Source organism: Cynoglossus semilaevis, chromosome 17, assembly GCF_000523025.1.
Source record: "Cynoglossus semilaevis isolate Cse_v1.0 chromosome 17, Cse_v1.0, whole genome shotgun sequence".
Lineage (NCBI taxonomy): Eukaryota > Metazoa > Chordata > Actinopteri > Pleuronectiformes > Cynoglossidae > Cynoglossus > Cynoglossus semilaevis.
This window is the reverse complement of record NC_024323.1, coordinates 6,531,083-6,551,436: the sequence shown is the minus strand read 5'-3', so window position 1 is coordinate 6,551,436 and position 20,354 is coordinate 6,531,083. Positions and strand designations below refer to the sequence as shown.

At 40.1% G+C, this 20,354-nt stretch overlaps 1 protein-coding gene across 3 annotated transcripts in view; it reads left to right on the top strand.

Moving 5' to 3' along the window:
• Nucleotides 1-826: 826 nt before the first annotated feature.
• lmtk2 (lemur tyrosine kinase 2) overlaps nucleotides 827-20,354 on the top strand; it is a 24,918-nt gene continuing 5,390 nt past the window's right edge. For 2 of the 3 annotated variants that reach the window (XM_025064829.1, XM_025064827.1), the window contains exons 1-13: nucleotides 827-1,343; nucleotides 5,201-5,334; nucleotides 5,608-5,761; nucleotides 5,927-6,003; nucleotides 6,116-6,234; nucleotides 6,410-6,497; nucleotides 11,143-11,273; nucleotides 14,914-14,998; nucleotides 15,569-15,690; nucleotides 15,840-15,989; nucleotides 16,327-19,336; nucleotides 19,429-19,561; nucleotides 19,645-19,899. In XM_025064829.1, the coding sequence (XP_024920597.1) occupies nucleotides 1,241-1,343; nucleotides 5,201-5,334; nucleotides 5,608-5,761; nucleotides 5,927-6,003; nucleotides 6,116-6,234; nucleotides 6,410-6,497; nucleotides 11,143-11,273; nucleotides 14,914-14,998; nucleotides 15,569-15,690; nucleotides 15,840-15,989; nucleotides 16,327-19,336; nucleotides 19,429-19,561; nucleotides 19,645-19,899 (4,561 nt within the window). In that variant the 5' untranslated portion in view covers nucleotides 827-1,240. The remainder of the gene's footprint in view (nucleotides 1,344-5,200; nucleotides 5,335-5,607; nucleotides 5,762-5,926; nucleotides 6,004-6,115; nucleotides 6,235-6,409; nucleotides 6,498-11,142; nucleotides 11,274-14,913; nucleotides 14,999-15,568; nucleotides 15,691-15,839; nucleotides 15,990-16,326; nucleotides 19,337-19,428; nucleotides 19,562-19,644; nucleotides 19,900-20,354) is intronic. The other variant, XM_025064830.1, reaches the window with a different exon arrangement.

Here is a 20,354-nt window from a genome sequence, read left to right as displayed (position 1 = left end):
AGAAAATTAGTAAAAAAAAAATCACAATACAAAATAAAAATGTATATGAATTTGTTTACATTTTTCATAGAATAATTTGTAGAGTATTTTTCTTTTTTTTTACATTTTAATACAACTGTTATTCCATATTTGCGTGATCTGTCATTAGTGACAGCCTGGATAACAGTGAATTAGTTAAAAAAAATCAATGTAAATACCTAAAAGCAACCTAAGTTGTTTATTTAAGGAAACTTGATTTTGAATTTAAGGTTGTTCTTCTGTAGCAACGGTTTGGCAATTTTTTTTTCATTTAGAGGATGATGAAGCTTCTTGATTTTGTGTAGTTTGACTAAAATGGTTGTTCAAGACCCACAGATGTTTTCTTGCCCTGTGTAGTGTGAACAACAGTTAAAGCCACAGCCAAAACTGACAGCAATGCCTGCTTAAATTTTTATTAGGGCTGCCTTTAGGGTTTAATAACACTTGGTAGATCCAGGAGAACCCCTACCATTTCAAAAAAGAAAAAACAAATAGGAAAAATAGAAGCAGAGGAAAGTGTCCCTGCAGCTCACTATACATTATACATCCTGTGGCCCCATTAAATATGAAGAAATAAACAACACGTGAATGTTGTTTAATGTGAAAACAGGAAACATTCAGGGAACTAACTGACAGTCGTGCATATGGATGTTTTTACACACTTGTGAATTAGCTAATTAAGTTTTGTTATAAGATGTGGATATATTTGCTCGTGAAGATGAACAACGATTGGATGCGAGTGTGTAGGCTGAGGAAATATTGCTTATGATCGGTTTAAACACTTGTCAATCATGATTAGCAACACGCCCCATTCTGTGACGTAAGGTCGAACAGGAACATGGCGCTTCCGAGTAGGGATGTTCTATGAGATTTCTACTGGTTTTTTTTATTTAACATAGTTTTTTTTAATATATAAATAAATATTATAAACGATGATAGAATACGAAAGGTGAACCATCATTTTGGACCAATGAAAAGGACATTTGTCAGCGGTGTTTGCTATCGTCCGCTGATATTGTTAGCATTACCATACTAGCTAAAGGTAGCTGGCTAACAGCTAGTCGCCAAACAGAACATAAATGATGCGTGCTAATGAGGCTTACCATGACGACAAACTGACTGAAATCAATGATTAACACTCTCAATTTGCGTTAAAACGGACAGTTTTTGTTCGGACAGACGTTAGGGGATACCTAACCTTTGGCGAGCTAAGCTATAGAGGATGAAGAGCCGCCATGGATGTGTTTTGTCGCTGGCTGCCGGGGTTTTTCTACTGGTGTTGTGGACGTGTGAAGGTGCCCCCCTCCATCATCCTCACAGAGCAGGTAAGACAACTGAAAAATAGTTTATGAGATGCTGTGATACCACATGTTTTAGTGATAAATCGTCGTTGCTGACACTGATAGCGTCGGCTAAATGCTAATGACACAACAACCTGCTAATCACTGCTTTCACTGTACAGGTGCTTTTACTGTTGTTTGCTCACACATTAAAATAATCACAGTTTTGTTTTGTCTAAATGAGTAGGTAAATGTATGGAGCGAAACAATGATTGCTTTGACTTCCACAAATGCTTACTGATATACATCCACCTAGCAGTGCTCATTAACATTTATTTACCTGTTCTGGTTTACAGTAATAGGGATTGAAGTGTAACACAGTGTAACAAGGCATTTTCCAAGGAGCAGTAATGCACATGAGTTAATATGTTACATCCTGCACTGCAGGTACACAGGTGGATGAACCTGTCAGTGGGATTGGTTCACTCTGACACATAATCAGGTTTTGAGGACAATAGAAAGGATGTTGACTCACCTGCAAGTAAAAACTGAAATGTATTTTGATGCGAACACTTCATCTCAACAGTCATGTTTATAATGTTTACCCACGTTATAGTTTTATCATTTTAGAAGATTTAATTGATCCCCAATTTGTTACATATAAATTCATATTAATTCTAATGTGATGATTACATTTAATTATATAAATTATATATAATCTACACATATAGTCTACAACCCAGCAAAATAAAATGATATGAAGATATATACTGTGCTTTTCAAGGTTACTAGCATATGTCACGAATGATAACATGACCTTATAAAATGCTAATAGAAAGAAAAAATACGCTGAATATGCATAAAACAGCTTCAGATTACCCTGTGGTGTGACTTGCTAAAATGTGACACTAACACATTCCAATCTTATCTAAACCAGTTAATGAATAACAAAAGGGGTTGTTTGCTTAATCATAACACAACGTACAGGCAGGTGATGAGTCTAGTTTTTATGCTTTTATTATATAGTATAATCTACTATATCCTGCTTATTTTGCTCCTTGTGATTCTTTTTACCCAGGCACTATAGTGAACCACTTTACCTTTTGTTGCAGGTTGTAGGAATGATCTAATGTTTACAATAATAACTAAACTTGTCACACTTTCTGGGTTAAAGGTAAATGGTTCTTGTTTATTGGTAAGTCTTTACCTGCAGTTAAGGCCAGGCTTAGTCAAGTCCAAGAATACATTGGCTGTATTCTCGCTCTTTACTCTTCAGTGATCATTGTTCCCAGTCACAAGGTGCTGCTATGACAAAGCACGTCTATGTTGCTGTCAGAGGACAAAGTGCTTCAGCCAGAAGCTGTCCCTCTGTTTCTTTTACAACCACAAACATAGTGGTTTTTACATTACAGTGTTTAACAAATTACAACAAATTAAACTTTGACAATTACAGTGCACCTGCTTTGTTTGGCTTAATTGACATTCCAGAGTGTCAGTATTGAATTGGGATGTTCTGCAATTAAGTTGGCAAAAATTGTCAGAAATGGGTCAGCTCCTCCTCTGCATGGATGCCTAATAAAATATGTGGAGGGACCAAAATAAAACCTGGCAGCTTCCTGCAGTATTTGTCCCAATACCAGTTGAGTCATGTGGTGTTGCTTGCCAATTCATAATACAAAATGATTTAGATGAGACTTAACACAGGAGAAGGGATACAATGTAAAGTGGCCATAATTGATAACAATATTTTTATGTCTGACTGATGCTGTAATGTCTCTGGGAGTTAAAGGCAACATTTTACTGGGTTATGCAAAGTTAAGCTTGTTGTTACTGTTGGTTCTAATATCTGTCATCAGCAGCAGACACTGTTTTCTCATGTTATAAATACACATTGTGATGTGGAACAGCCAGATTCAGTCATTTAGAATGTTTTTGATATTAAGAAATGGAGACCATGTCCAACTCAGTGGTATATATTTTTTAAATGAATTGACCTAATTGACAAATAGCAAAGCCCAATATAAGCATGTGGAATTGACCTAATTGACAAATAGCAAAGTCCAATATAAGCATGTGTAGATAGTTTATTTTTCAGTTGTTTTTCTCTATCCTCACCCATGTCTTTTACAGTTGAGAAACCTGTGTGGTACTGTTGTTTCCACTTTATTCTTGCTTAAGAAACATTTTATTTAAACTTTTTAAATAGGCAGTGCCATCAAACGTTTCCTCCACCGGGTGTTTTCAGACTCTGGACTCATTCAATCTTTGTTTCCTCTTCTCATTAATATTTCACTGCTGACTGTGTCAACCTTCCAGTCTCAAACACAGAGCAGTGTCTGTAGGGCATCAGTGAACGAGTCACAGGTGCAGTCTGAAACTCACTCAAACAATCAGAGAACTAGATGAAGTGGTATCTTCTATTTTTGTCAGTACAGCCTGTGTGAACTGTTGCAGACATGATATGAATTCCAATTATAGCTGATACTTTAAGTGAATCATATCTAATGCTCCCTGTGGAGTTTAATGATTACTGTTCATCTCATTTACCCTCTAATGGGTTTTACTCTTTGCATACACCTCCTGTTTATGAGACTGGGACTGTGTGGTGGAGAAATCACCACTCAGCGTCTTTGGTGTTGGATTAATTATCAAACCTCTCCAGGTTCTTATCACTGTCCGCACTTAAGCTCCACAGCAGGTCTTATATTTATATCCTTTAGTAAACCATTCAGGTGTGTACAATGCTGTATAAACCCCCAAAAGACACAACATAATTTTACACTTGCGATATCCACTACAACTATCCACTATATCTACTTCTAGACTAAGGACCCCCCACCCCCAAACATATTTATATTCAATCTTGCATCAGAAGCTTCACATTTCGATTGCGTTCATATACATTTATATAGGTCTACACAATAGAGAAGGTATAAATACACAATAAAGACATCAAGGTGCTGCGGGTTCCATCATACGTATATCCCAGAGGAAAGAACTATGTCTTTCAGAGATATTTTTGCCAGGCAGTAACCTACATAACTCTTGTCAAATGGACAGTTATGTTTGAGCAGTGACATTTGAAAGATAAAGGAAACAAGGTGGAATTGCAGCAAAAGAGCACGGTGACAGATTAAGTCCCTCGTATCAGATGTGTTGGGCTTTGGTCAGAAAAAAACTACTGAGAGTAGAACTGCCAGTCAATCTGAACATCCTTGGAGCAAATACTTTCATCCTCAACATGTAATACTTCTTTTAATGTAGATGTTTTTGATAGGAGTTGAAGAATGTGGTTTCTGGCATCAGTGCAGTGATGAAGCCTCAGCTGAGCATAAAGGTGTTGTCGTTGCAGAGCTGCTGTCAACCCTGACACTATGCTGGGCCAGCAGCAGCCACGCTGTCACCACAGCTGCACCATCAGCTAATTATCAGCCAGTGGAAACCCCTCGCTGCTGCTTTCCTTGAGATCTAGAGTTTGTTTTGTTTGGACTGACACTACATGTCATGTCATGTGTTTAGTTGTGCTAGCATTATGTCCTTCTTATTTAGCTTCGCACTTTCTATGTCTTTCCAGAGCAGTAAAATAAAAGCACTATACTGTAGTATTTTTGGAATCAGACTTAAATATATAGTACCTACATTGTAGGCCTGCTTTTTGACAATTTCTGCTTCGCTGTGGAGCAACCGTGTGCTCCAAGATGTCACCTCCAGAAATAGAATGTATTCTCTTTTAGGTAAATTAAGTGAAAGTGAATTAATTGTCATTGTGATAAAGCACATCACTGCACACACAACAAAATGTGACCTCTGTTTTTAACCCATCATCAAAGGGGAGCAGTGTGTGGGGAATTCATATTTAGAACGCATCTGTAATGAAGTTGACGTTTTTTGTCCGATGACAGATGGAAGCACTGGAGACACTTGGTCCGTTTCTCTCTACCTGTCCCTGGTGGTGTCTCTGACGGCGCTGGTGATCTTGGTGGTGGTGTTGTTGAACTGTGTGACCTGCTGCAAGGAAAGAGAAATCAACTTCAAGGTCAGATTCCTGTTCAGTATGCACCTACACTGTCAAAATTCAACTGGTGTAACAGCTAAAGGAAATAGTAATTTAATTAAAATTGCCAATTTTAGATTAACAAAAAACATGTTTTTATTTTCTCTGCCAATTTTAGATTAATTAATTTTAGTTACAAATTTTAATTAATTTGGAATTTAGTTACATACTCTTAATTAATAGTAAGTATAGAATCAGTATTGTTTTACCCGTTTGTTGCTACTGTCAACTTAACTGTAACTTTGCTTTGTGTAGGAATTTGAGGATCACTTCGATGATGAGATTGACTTCACACCACCAGCCGAGGACACACCTTCTATGCACTGTCCAGCTGAGGTCTACACCCTTGCCGTGTCCCCTGTGGCCCTGCCTGGGCCTCCACATCTTCAACCTCCTTCCCGAGTCACAGGTCAGACACACACACACACACACACACACACACACACACCGACACGCACACACACACAATTACAGGCAGACTGATCTATGTGTCAGATGTCATTTGAAGCTTCATTTCACTTATGCTTCTTCATCCTTGGCATTGACAATATCTGTTTTGTGATTGGTCTCCCAGAAGGTTCCACCGGCTCCCAGGTTGCACGTCATAATCTGAGTTACATTCAGGAGATTGGCAATGGCTGGTTTGGACAGGTATTTGAACTCAGATAAAACACTAAGCCCCACTCTGATGAGTCTGATTTTTCTTTTAATGATTGATGATTAAAGTATTTGTAGTATAAAAAACTTTTGATCTTATTAACAGGTGCTCCTGAGCGAAATCTACACAGACCCTGGTGGAACCAGAGTCATAGTGAAGGAGTTAAAAGCTAATGCAAGTGCAAAGGAGCAGAATGACTTCCTGCAGCAGGGAGATCCGTACAGGTATCTGTATTTTCACTCTCTGATCATTGGAGTTTGACTAGGCTTGTAAAAAGTACACTACTGTAAAAAGAACGTTTTTATTATTTTAATACATTAGTTTAATGGGTACAGTGCCCCCTACCTTTGATCATTAACATTGCATTAGATTTCATCCCTGTTGTTGTTTTGTGTTCAGAGTGCTGCAGCATCCGAACATCCTTCAATGCCTCGGCCAGTGTGTTGAGGCCATTCCCTTTCTGCTGGTCTTTGAGTACTGTGAAATGGTGAGTGAACACACACATTCTCTGACTGTGTTTGTGAATGGCACAGTAGCAGATGATTTTTGTGAAGGTCTCGATATTTGCACATTTGCCTGATGACTTAGAGGTGTTTACTCACTCGCTGCTATTTTATTGCTTTCTCATTCAATAATAGAGAAATGTGAGAGTTCACTCTTGTCATTCTGACAGGCTCACAGATACACAGAGCCTGACCTTTTTTTAAACACTGTGCAGCCTACATGATTGTCAGCCCTGCTTTGGTGACTATCTCCACTGCAGATCCAGACTCTCACATAATGAAATGACTCAGACCTTGTTAATGCAGCTTTTTTCAACCTTTCCTTTATCCTGCTCTGGGTAGCACTGTAGCTCCCTCCTCCTTCCCTGCCTCCCAGCCTCCTACGCGGTCTCCTCTCCACACTTCTCCTCCTCCTTCTGCTTCTCCTACACCTCCTCTGCTGAAGTGGCATAGCTAGTCTAAGCCTGGGACTTCTCACATTCCCACCTCGCCAAGTAAAGAAACTGACTCCACACTCCCCTGGTGTCAACTGCACCAGTTGCTGTGTTTGTGCATTTTTATAGGTTGCATCCGCTGTACTTCGACGACTGTTGGCTTCGGTTTAATGTAAACTAATTTGGAAACCTATTGGTACATCACAGATGACACTGCTGACTAAAAATATACATCACCTCAGTGTCTAGTCCATTTATCCTAACAGTTATGTAGTTGTACAAACAGTTTATAGTATCTGAAGGTTTTTGTATTAATGTCTCGCAATCAGTTTGGCAACAGGTAATTAAAAAAAAGATATTATTGTTCATCTTGCTTTGAATTATATATACAATCAACAGACTTATTATATAGAGATGTTCCAGTATCTTCTGCAGGGGATTTTATACTGTCTGGATACACATTTTTCTTTGGAGTGTTCTGACAGTTTACACCTCCATAATGATGACAGCAGGTATTTGTCCTTTGTGCTGTCTCTCTAATTCTAGAGGTAGCCTTGACTGTCTGTCTTCAAATAGGAGGTGAATAATAAAGAGTTTTTACTGAAAGTTAAATAGTGTGATATCAAACAGTCCTTAAATCAAAAACTTCTGAACTGCAAATCTGTACCAAGAGTGCCTGGTCAGTCATGAAAATCAAAAACTTCTGAACTGCAAATCTATACCAAGAGTGCCTGGTCAGTCATTCTGAGTTGAGCAAATGGAATTTGTGGATCAGAAATATTTTATGAATCCCTTGTGGGAACATTGTTGGTTTTGTAGCTGCTCCTGCAAGAGCCTGGTTAGATAAGGAGGAGGAAGAGGGAGGTATTTGTGGGTCAAAGGTCAATCACACAGGTTAGGTCATTATATTTCAAGTCAACAACAAGGAAGGAAGGAAAATGATAAATTGTATCTGAAATAAATCTGATGAATCTGAAGTTTTTGAATTCATAATGACTTGTTTGCCTATGTTTGACTTTAGTATTGAATTTCTAATATTTACATTGTAGTTGTGACACAAGCATTGTTAGTTGTAACTGTAGTGCATAGTGAAATACTAGTATAATTATATAACACAAAAAGGTGTTCCTGCTGTAACGGTGACACAAACATGTCTATGTCTCCTCCTTGTCCACCCATATGCAGTAAATCTCCTGGTAATGTGTCCTGGGGGATCTAGTCCAGCTCACTCCGTCTTGGCAGACATTAGACATATTTGTCTGGTTTGGACTATTGTCAGATTCCCAGGCCTGGCCTAGGTCCTGGCATTGTGGCCTTTCCCAGCTACAGCTTCACTAATGTCTGTGACATGACATGGAAATGAGTCAAGGTGACTGACTTAACACAAGTGTGTGCAAATCATTAGGGAAGACGGTGCGATGAAGAGCCAGCCCCTGTTTGTCCCAGGCGATAATGTGTGAGGGTGAAACAACTTGTGCTCGTTATTCTTCCCCGGATTAAGAGTTTGGAGGATTTTGTCCAACTAGACCCTTGTCTCACAACACACATGAATTTATAGCCCTTTCAATAATGTTAATGTGTTTCACATGCTTGCTTTTTGGCCATGTTTTGAAGCATAAGACAAATCCTCTGTGGTCTTACAGCAACTTCAGCTCCTGTCCGTCATCTCCTGGATGGTGCAACAGGAAATGGGACACTGCAGCTGTGCTGTGGACAAGATGAATCCCAAAAAATGAACAGACTGTGAGGTTCTCTCAGACAGCCCGGTGATTGATGGTGGTTTTTCCATCGAGTATCACCCGTGCTGGGTAACCCTGACTCAAAGCATTTTAGACATCAAAATACATCAGACAACTGGCGCAGAGGCCACAGAATGTCACATACCACAGTGTGAGTGACGGCCTCCAATGCAGGGATACCCTGCTTGGTGTCTGTCCAGGACATTCCTCAGACGCTCCTCTTATTCAGTGTGTTGGACAGACTTTTCAGAGTTGTTAATAGGGCTGTTAAACCTCCCAGCGTGACGTCGTTACTCTTTGTTATTTTAGTGACATTTACCGAGGTTGACTTTAATGCCCCTTTCTCTGCTTCTGAGCACAACAAGCATTTTAAACCCCCCTGCAGAACAAGTTGCCCTTATGTCATTATTAGCTTGCTACAGGCTAACTAGCCGTTAAAGAAGTTAAAGTCCCGGGCTTGTGGATTATGGTTGATTTATCAACTTGCTCTGTTTGTATTTTACCTGCTAAGTAATTAAGCTCAGCAATAAATCATCCCCCATAAAAGGTTTAAATACATTTATACTTTGTACTTAATGATTAGGTGCTAACTAGTGCAGATAGTTATCTTTGTTTTGGCACAATTTCCCCATTTTCACAGGTCAGATATGAGGCCTAATTGTTTTGCCACTTCACCATTAATGCGGTTTCATTAACAGTGTAGTATCCTGCTGATGGCAGCCACACAGAGTCACCTGCTGCAGAGTCTTCACAGATAAAGACAGGCTCTGGGTGTCACTTACCATACATTGCATTTAGCTCTTCTGTGAAACCCCCACCCCGGGGTCTTCTTTTTCTTCCTATTGGCTGGAGCAATTATAGTCCCCTGATACATTTCTGAATGTCACTGAACTAGTGATAAGAAATTAGAATCTGATCACATTACACTGGTGGTTGGCACTTAGTGGATGCACAGTAACTTAAATGACACCACCGGATTTCCTGATTGGTCAGTCTAACCATTAACGATTCCTTTTTTTTTTCCAAAAAATGCTGTGCCAATAATGATATTAAATAATGATTTAAATAATTTAACAGATTTTTCATAAATAACCAATATTTTTATTTAGGTAGTTATTTAATTAGTTTATTTTTTAAATTTTTCTTACACATTTACAAATTTATTTTGTTGCCATATGGTCTAAATCTTTCAACTTTTGTCTCATAGTCTTATTTCAGTCACTCGTGGTATTCACTATAATAACTTTTATTATTTTGCCGTTTCTTATTCCTATCAATCACTTTCTATTTCTTCTCTCTCCTTGTTTTGTTTGTGTGAGCTCAGTTGGTGACAGGGTGCATGAATTGAATTGCTTTTAGTGCCTCTTTATATCATGTCATGGAGTAAATGTCCATAAAATCATTACACTTTAAGCCTGACTTAGCTGAGATTTAAATAAGCTGACAAATAAAATCCACTTCCTGTGTTGAAGTCCCATTAGCTGTGAGAGGCTTTTGGATGATATTTACATGTTTTCCCTCGTGCTGCACAACGGTTTGTTTGATTTGATTGTATTGTAGTATATTGCCACAAGGTGTGAGTGTGAGCGTGAATGTCTCTATATGCCAGCCTGATGAACGACTGCAAACATATCCAGGGTATAACCCACTTTTCCCAGTGCCTGCTGGGATTGCCTCCACCTCCTTCTGTGACCCCTCAAAGGATATGCCATCATATCTAAAGAATCAGATTTGGTTTTTATCCTAAAGGCTTAAGTACAGCGTGCTGCATGAGATGTTTCTTGCCGATGAATGATAGCTACAGGTGCAGGGACTTTTAGACGGCTTGTATTGTAAAACCTGAGTAATGCTAATACCCTAGTTGTTTATTTTACATTTGATTTGCTCAGGGCTCACTCCAGACACCACAGAAATCTCACGATCAAAACATCTCTTGTTCCAAATTGGTCTTCTTTTATCACCTTCTCACTTTCTGCTGTGGTCTGTCACATTTGTGTACCGACAGGCAACACTGTAATATGAGAATTCAATACCACATTGTGTATGTGCCTTTGCGTACGTGTGTTTGTGTGCGCGCACACGCCTGTATGGGTTGTCATCAGGCTGTTCTTGGATAATTATTTCAGACAGTAATGAATGCTCCTCTTGCTTCCCTTTTTCTTTTGTCTTGACCACTAATAAGAAAGCCGAGCGGTCACAGACAGTTTGTTTTTTTGAGGTGAGCTGGACTTTTATTTATAAACCCTTGTGCCACAGTACAGACATCCAATAAACAGTCCTCCCCTTATTTGGTGCTGTCAGCCAACAGCAGGGAGAAATGCTGACAGGAAAAGGGGAGCACACTGCCCCTTTGTGGCCGTCTTTGCACATTGCATTTAAAGGTGATCCGTTTTTTGGAACAGGGTTAATGTTTGACACTGATGAGCTCATGGAACTGTGTGGTTGTGTGCTTGCAGGGCGATCTGCGGGGCTACCTGTCTCAGCAGGACTGGATGGTCAGAAATGCTGAGCTGCTGCAGCTGCAGAGGATGGCCTGTGAAATCGCAGCCGGTGTCACCCACCTTCACAAGCACAACTTTCTGCACAGGTAGCACCTGAGAATTGCAACTAACACATTTACAGTCCAGTTTTTTACCCACCTCACTGGTTGTTCTGGCCAAACTCATGTTGTCAGCAGTGTCCCCTGGTGTTACGTTTACACAAGACCTAGAGGAGCAAATACATTTTGTTTACTGTCTGCAATCTTTGTTAGTTACTGAAAAATTGCTAAATAGAAATATACACTTTGACTTGACTGTGCATTAAATTTGAAGCAAATTGCTTGCCTTGGCAATTGGAAAATAACATTTCGAAATAATGCCTGCAACGCATGCTGACAAATGTATACAGTGGTAGGGAATGGTATAAAATTCAAATTTATGACATTCTGCGACAATCCATTTAGCAAATTAGCTGGAAATAGTAGTTAAAGTGTCCATAATGTTTTGAGCAGGAGGTGGCGTCATCTGTGGTTAATGCCTTGGGGAAGAGATTTAGAGAGTCACTAGAAATCTCTGATGAGACTGTGACTGATGAGAGAAGCTGCTGCTAAATGTGCATTATTTATATGCCCTAAGGCCAAGTATTGCTAAACAGTACTAAAACAACATGCTGCCATCATATAAATAATCACATGGGAATCTGACAATATCATTTTTTATTGTAGACATAGGACAATATATTTTATTAATGTATTGTTCATTATTTACAATTTTGAATGTTTTATTAGTTTTGGGTCAACCTATGGGGCCAAAAAAAAAAAATCTGTTAGAATTGTTTAACTGAGTTGAAACAAACCTATTTTCTTTATTCAAGTTAATGAAATCCTAAAGTATAGTTGACAACTAAATATATAGTTGTCTGACAAAATTTGATATTTTCAGTCAGGGTTTCTGGGTAGGCTAAAGATTAAGTGTGATCTAAGTGTCAAGAGTCATAAAACACATTGATTGTAAACACTTCCTGTGCGTCAACTGTTGGTTTAACTTTAGTGCTAACTGTCAAAGCCGTCACAGGAGGACTGGAGTTCTCCAAAAAAGGTTTGTGAGACAGAGAGGTTTCATTTCGTTTTCGTTTTAACCTCTGCAAGAGCCGGACGTCTGGCCAGTAGTAGCCAGCCTGGCCTGGGGAGATGGGGTGTTGTAAATGCGTGGCTCTGGGTGTGGGGGTGTGGGTTTAGGACACGATGCGCTGCTCATCAGCTCTATTTTGCATGCTCAGAATAAGCTCAGAGGACTCCAATTACACAGCTCCCACGCATTGCCAAAGTGTCAGCTGTCCGCTGCCAGATGGATATGATGATTCTGCGCTTTGCAAGTAAAGCGATAGCCTTATATTGGTTCTTGTCTTTTAATGTGTGTCACAACAGTAGGATTCTGCGGCTTGTCTTTTCCGTCAGCTAATTAAACATCAACACACAGAAAATACACACATTTATAATTAATTAAAAATAAATGTGATGTATTTGGCCGTAAAAATCTCAACTGTTCAGATAAACAAGTGTCAGCCACATGTGGGAAGATGTAAACAGGAGGCAGGTTGGGGGCTGTGTGGGACGATATCCAAAACTGAAACCTCAGCTTTGCAGTGCACGGGTAAGAATGGCACAGCAGAAGGGCAAACGTGCATTATGTGCCGTGTGTATATCACATAACTCATTCAGAAATCAGAGAAAGAAGATGTAAGATTGTCAAATTTTAAGATTGTCAAATTTAATTTAATTTGAAATAAAATTCAAATGTCATGATTCTTATTCAGTAAAGTAGGAAATACGGTTTTATTCACCTCACTCCAAAGATTCTTATTCAGTAAAGTAGGAAATACTGTTTTATTTACCTCGCTCCTTTTCCAGGACTTTTTCAAAGAAATTCAGATGTTAAATCACACTAGGTTGAACTTTTTAAAAAAAATCTGCCCAATCTTAAACAAACATTAAAAAAAATCAGCTGTGCTGGCATTTTCCTGTAGAACAGCTGCAATTAGTAGCAACAAAAGTTGAACCTAGTGAAAGTCATCATCTTTTTCAAAGACAACACATGCCAGTCCCCACAGTAGCTGTAAAAAAACAGATTTAAATTTTGACATTTGAAAAAATTTAAACAATTGTTCTGCCTGTCTATAAATCTGTCAGCTGTGCTTGTCACGATTCAATTACACACACGGCAAACACGGGTTAACAAGACTTGGAGGAGTCATAATGCAATCATTCATGACTGTCATGTTGTTCAGTGGCAGCTGTTTGGACCAGGCCTGATGGACTAAGGTCTCTTCCTTTATCATGTTCTAACTCATAGTGTCCCTCTGAATGGCAATTTCTTTAGTATTTTAGTTTTTTTTTTACAATCTTTATGAATATTAAGTATGTTAAATATTATGTTGCTTTGCTTTTATATTATTATATTTTTACTTTCCTAATTTGGCTTGTATATGTGGGCTGATATTTCATTTTATATATTGTTTAATACAATTAAATATTATAAATATATATTTAAGTAGTCATAATAAATTAATTTAGTTGAATTCATATGTTGAGGTATGAGGTATGAATAACACGTGTTTTCTAACCGATTACTACAATTAAATAGATTACTACAAAAAAATTGCCTTCTTTCTGTAACTTAGGGCAAATGGATCTTGTTTACAAAACAGTGTTAACACAAACATTTTGTATGCAGTCAGAAAGACAACGCAAGGGTTAAATTAAATGATCATTATTGAGTCATTTGTCCAGCCGTTTGTCCCACTTAAATGTCTTTGGTTTGTGGACAAACGACCACAACTCTAATTAATACCGTAGGTCAAAATATCATTGACACTTTTAAGCGTGGTTTATAAACTGTAGCCAATGGTTGGTGGTTAATTTGGGTCTTGATTCTTGTCCTTTTTTTCCTGCACATCCAGTGAGATGTGTGGAAACCAGTGTATATATCCTTATTGTACAAATGGACCATGTGCACACGAGTCCCCTGACATCAGAGCTTTCACTACCACACAACGTATTAGCCTTCTAGGGTTAAGATGTTGGACCTGTTTCCCTGCTGCTGTCTTGCTGTATACTGGGCTGTGGGCCAGCAGCAAATGACAGCAGGGTCTAAAATAAATCTCCATCCATCTTCCAGAGGTTTCAGTGTCTCTGACAGTAGCTGTGCCATGTGCGGGACTGAACTGCGGTGTCAGCAGTGTTTGTCGTTAGGCCGGCAAATGGGATGTGGAACTTGGGTGCAGGGAATGCCACGGGGCTAATGGGAAACCAAAGCCTGTCTCATGGTACAGTGTGAAGGAAAAACCATATGTTGGTTTAATGTGCTGTGACAGCCTTATAGCTTCTCACAGGCTCTCAACAGTGACTCACAAAAGGTTTTGACGGCTTATGTTTCCCTAAGAATATATCATATCGCAGAATGTACAAGTCAGGAATAGCCTGTGTGTAATCCATCTTGTTGTATGGTAAAAAACTGAGCTGTGTCTCATAGGACTGCAGTCCTCAAAGTCAGTTTTCCTGATTTAACAATTTTTGTATTATAATTTTTTTATTTTTTATATATCTGTCATATCTTGGTCATTCTTGAACAGAAATGTGTCAATTATAAAATACCCTAAAAAAACAAGAATCCCAGTTTCTGAGTTGACGTGTTGAATATAATATTTTAATAATACTTTGTTTTGTTTTTCTCTTGTTATTCTCTTAGTGACTTGGCTCTGAGAAACTGCTACCTAACTGCAGACTTGACTGTCAAAGTGGGGGACTATGGAATTGGACCCTACAGATACAAAGTACATTTTTTATTAACTGGACATATCTTTGATTGTATTTATACAAACATTAACCAAATACATTGCATTTTTAAAAACAGCAAATTGATAATTTCCATTAAGATTATTAGCACCATCTGGAGATATTTAGGAGAAAGAAAACACAGGACTTCATTAATTGCATGCCAGGATGAAACATTTATTATTTTTGATGTTGATAGAATAAAAAATAAGATTTTTTTTTCTAGCTCACATTGGTGTGATATCAGACCCTAGTTTAAAGCCTTTTCTTGCATTAATCTGACTTGTTGAAACATTGATCTATAACCTCAGAAAATATGAAAACAAAAAGTGTAAATAGGACTGATGTTCTCTTGTAAACTGACATGCAGCGTGTCTGTAGGCAGCCCTGACTGGGGCATTCTCAAAATTCTGCTGATCCAAATTCTGCTTTTTTCTGTAAAAGTCTCAAAAGCTGTTTTAAAGTAGGCAACTGGACTCACCTCACCTCTGTAAAGTTTTTAAACGTTTGTACAGGTATTTGCATAGTTTTCATCAATCATTTTTATGTTTTTTACTATAATACCTTAGGAGGATTACATCATTACTGAGGATGATGAGTTTGCGCCTCTTCGCTGGTTGGCTCCTGAGCTGGTGGGTGAGCGACACGGTGGTGTGGTTGTTCTGGAGCAGACCAAACCCAGCAATGTGTGGTAGGTTCAAGACCCCAGCTCTACACTAACTGGTGAATGTCAGAATTACATAATATAGTCGTAAAGAGGGAAGGGTTTGAACTTGGCTGCTGCTATTGTTAACACAACTCTTGACCTGCAGTAAATTTTGAAAACTCATTTGTCCTCAGGGCTCTGGGTGTGACGCTGTGGGAGCTCTTTGAGAATGCTGCTCAGCCGTATCCACATCTGTCTGACCGAGAGGTGCTCAACCATGTGATCAAAGAACAACAACTCAAACTCTTCAAGCCACAGCTAGATCTTCCATATTCTGACCGATGGTGAGTTTCACCAATTGATTGTAAGTTGGAACCATGAGAGGTGCTCAGTCATTTTTGGAAAAACCCTTGTGTTTATTGGACACTGCATGTCATTAGGCTGAAATGTCCATGAGAAACAACCAGACCGGTATCATAATGGAGGGATCATCCTTTTTCATCTATTTCCTATAATGAACACATTGTTTTTCCATACACTTCTACATACACTGTTGCACTTGTCTGTTTTCAGGGGCCATTAAATAAAAAAAGGATAAAAATGATTTTAAAAATAAAAAAACAGCAACATAGAAGCCAGTCTTTAAAATATTTTGCATAACAGACTGGTCTGCAATTGCAGGTATGAAGTCCTGCAGTTCTGCTGGCTGTCTCCAGACAAGCGAGCCACAGCAGAGGAAGTTCACCGCTTGCTCACCTACTTGCGAATGCAAGGCCAGAAGGACATAGAGGAAGATTTTGAGCAACGCTGGGATGCACTAAAGCCCAACCCTTCCACGAGACAGACCACCGTCAGCCATTCCTCTTTCCCAATCCTCGATCAGTTTGCTGACGATGCCCTGCGTCATGAGATTGATGAGGTTCTCACTGTCACTGAAACCAGCAAAGGGCTCAGTTTTGAGTATGTTTGGGAGGCAGGTAGACATGACCACTACGAAGGCAGCCATAATCATTCAGGCATGGACACCACACTGAACTACCACAGCATGTTTTTTCCTGCTTCTAGTGAAGATATTCAGGCCCATTTCCCAGACTCTGCAGCAGGAACTGTGGGTATGGAAGGTGGTCACACACCATCAGTTCTACCTGGTATTGTACCAGTCTTTGACGCACAAAAGCCTTCTAATAGAAACGAATATTACATACAGCTAGAAGAACAAGGGGAGAGTGCAGTTGGAGCAGATGGAAACATAAGACCAAACATAGACTTGCATTCAGCCCAACAAGATTTTGTTGTTCTACAGGACGTCCATCTTGATGAGTCCAGCACTGACGCTGACTTTTTCCACCAAAGCATCGACTCCAAGGATTCTTATTTACCAGACAGTCACATTTGGTCGTCTCTTGAGAATGACAGCCCCTACCACACAAACATTTTTACAGAGGGAGAGTCCAAGCCAGACGACTCCCCTTCCTGGAGACAGAATTTTATGGAGCTTCCCGAGCGAAATGGAAACCCTTTCTATGAAAGTGTATCTCAGGATGCAGATAAAGATAAACTCTGTGGGAACTCTTTTTTAGGGGTTTGTTCCGAAGCCACTCACCTGTCGGATTCTGTGAAAGTGGAGAGGGAGGACGCAGATGTGATGAGGTTTCTGAGCACTGAAAAACTATCTGACAATTTTATGTTTCTCAAAGAACACAATCTCATGAAAGAAGAATCGGTTTTCTCAAATTCACAGCAGAATTTTCTCTCTCCTGGCCTAACCCACGAACCAGAGGAAAGATTCAAAATGAGTTCTTGGGATAACCTTGAGACGTTTGGCAGCTTAAACACAGCAGACACCTATTCAAAATGTGCAGTAAGTGGCACACCGCCAAGACAAGAACCTTTAGACTTCCCAAGTGTGAGTTTGGTGGAGTTTCATGAGTCCTTGGTTGAAAATGATGACACTCTGGTGCCTTCCATTAATGTAATAACGGAGGAAAACATAAGCAACAAATCACTAGTTCAAAATAGTTCTTCCACTGAATACTTTGGTCTGCAGAAGTCCTCAGAAAAAGGTATCGACTCTGGTTTTGATTCTACCTCGGAGAGGTTTGACGTCGTCATCGGTCAAACTGATGACCACTCCCCTGCATTCTCTGAAAGTGCCACTACAGACTCTTTGTGCACAGATGCCAAAATTCCCAGCCTTGAAGAAGACTTTGAAACCTCAAAGGATAGATCTCAGCTTGTTGGATGCGAAACAACTGAGCAACCCGACGTCCAAGCCTTGATTTCACCCAGTGAAGACCTTACAAGCCACGACCTGATGAGTGAACTTCTTGATGATGCAGATATAGAACTGGAAACCACTCTGTCAGACCAGGACGAGCCCTTTATAGACACTCATGGTCAAGCTCCTGTGAGAAGTTCTCTGTTGGTCTCTGGGCCTTCTTTGGACCAGATCAGCCAGGACAGTTTGCTTGAAGACAGCATGTCCCCAACCCTTCCAACTGTAGAGAATTCGGCTGAGACCCCGGACTCTTTAGACTCTCTCGATATCGATCGGCTTGGTGAGCAGGTGGTCGATCTCACCAGCGAAGTAGCTCAAGACAAACTTCAGCCTCCATACAAAATATCAGACAGTGGGTATGAGACGGAGAACATGGAGTCTCCTGAGTGGAATTTTCAACCCAGTGTGACCGTCCACTCTCCAGTGAAGAATGGCTTAGATGTTGCTGAGGGAGAGAAGGAAGATTCCACATTAGCAACAAATTTGGTTCCTCCAGAAATAGTTATTTCTGAAGTCGAAGGTGTGATCAATAATCAGAGTGAGAGTCGCAGTGAGGACCAGCAGCCAGACCCTGTAGCTCCTGCTGAGGAACCACACTCTGGCAGCAGTTACAGAGACTCTGCCTACTTTTCTGACAATGAATCGGAACCAGAAAAGAAGTGTGAAGAACCTGCTCAAGGCTCAGCTTCCACAACGTGGTCGAGTAATACCAAGGATGAAGACAACGTGACTACAGGAAGTCCGCCTTTAGAGGTTAATGAGGAAGATGACGAGGAAGTATCTCATCAGATGGTTTCTGGAGAACAGCCTGAACTTCAAATTGAGGAGGTTCTATTAAAGATGGATTCAGATGGGAAAAGTGAGGAGGAGGAAACCAATGGCCAAAGTGAAGAAGAAAACAAATCAGACCTTTTTAAAGAAGTGTCTACTGGTCAGTCAGTTTCATTAGAGGATTCAGACACCGCAAGTCCACCTCCCTCAGCTACACAGTCAAAGCCAGAGAACACAGTTCACGCTAAACTGACCAGAACGTACGCTAGTGATGGTCACAAAAAGAAAGAGCCCGATATTGAAGGACGTTACCTGGGGAAGCAGGACAGTTTGGGAAGGGATGTTCAGGAGGACCACATGGATGCTGATGAGGAAGACGAGAACAGTGATGACTCTGAGGAGGACGATGTCCGTGCGTACCAGCTCCACAGCACGAGCTCAGACAGTGAGGACGACACTGTGCACACAGTGCCTCTTATCATCTCTGATGAGAGCGACTCAAAGAACCTGCGGAGCTTGCTGAAGCCCACCAGCCTGAACTTTCAGGCATCAACTGCTCCAGTTCCTGTGAAGTTTAATGCAGATAACTCCAGGAGAGCCGTGTCCTTTTTCGATGATGTCACTGTCTACCTTTTTGACCAGGTAAAGTCTAATTTGGGTTTAGGGTTAGAACTTTGTTTTTTTCATCTTCTAAGACTTTCTTTATTAATAACTTACAATGTTCTGTCATGTAGGAGACTCCTACCAAGGAACTAGCTGATCACTCTACAGGCTCAAACAGGGAGATACCAGAGTTCAGCAGCCCAGTGTCCACTGCCAGCTACCTGAATCGCTTCACGAACTCTGAAAGCTCCACAGATGAAGAAGGTAACGACAAACTTCTTCCCAAAACTTTGTCTATTCCCTAATACTAAAGGTCACAGCTCTGGACTCGTCTTCCTTCTCCACAGGTGGTGGTTTTGAGTGGGACGATGACTTCTCCTCCACTGCCTCCGCTTTCCTGTCCAAGATTGACAAGGAGCCAGTATCGAAGGCTTCGCCCTCCGCTCCAACAACCCATTTTTCCTCTCCACCCACAATAACAGCGCGTGTGCTGGAGCCCAGCTGGAGCAGCTCTTCAAACTACTCCCGTTTTTCCATCTCACCCGCCAGCATAGCCAGCTTCTCCCTCACCCATCTTACAGACTCTGACACAGAACAAGGGGGTAAGTTGTGTCCATACAGTACTTCAGAGTGCTTTTAATAAGAACCTAGCATCTAGACCAGAGTCCACCAGCTGCCAAGTTACCACTGAGGTGCTCTGAGCATGGCATCATCCCCACACACTGCTCCCCGGGTGCTTAAGCTGACCCCTACTCACTTTGGTTATGGGTAAAATGCAGAGGTTTGTTGTGTGATGTGGTGTGATGTGGCACAATCACAAGTAGTTCACTTTCCAATTACAGACATTACATATAACAATATATTATGAAATATTCAACAGAAAGAATAAAATTGTTTCAAATATGCGAGGCTGTTGTTAAAGTCACAGCAGTTGACAAACAGAAAAGGCAAATCAACGAAATCCAAACCCATAAAAACTGATAATTATAGGTGGTAAAAAGTATGTATTTATATTGTTGCATACCAGTGAATATATACCAGGGGTGTGACATATTTA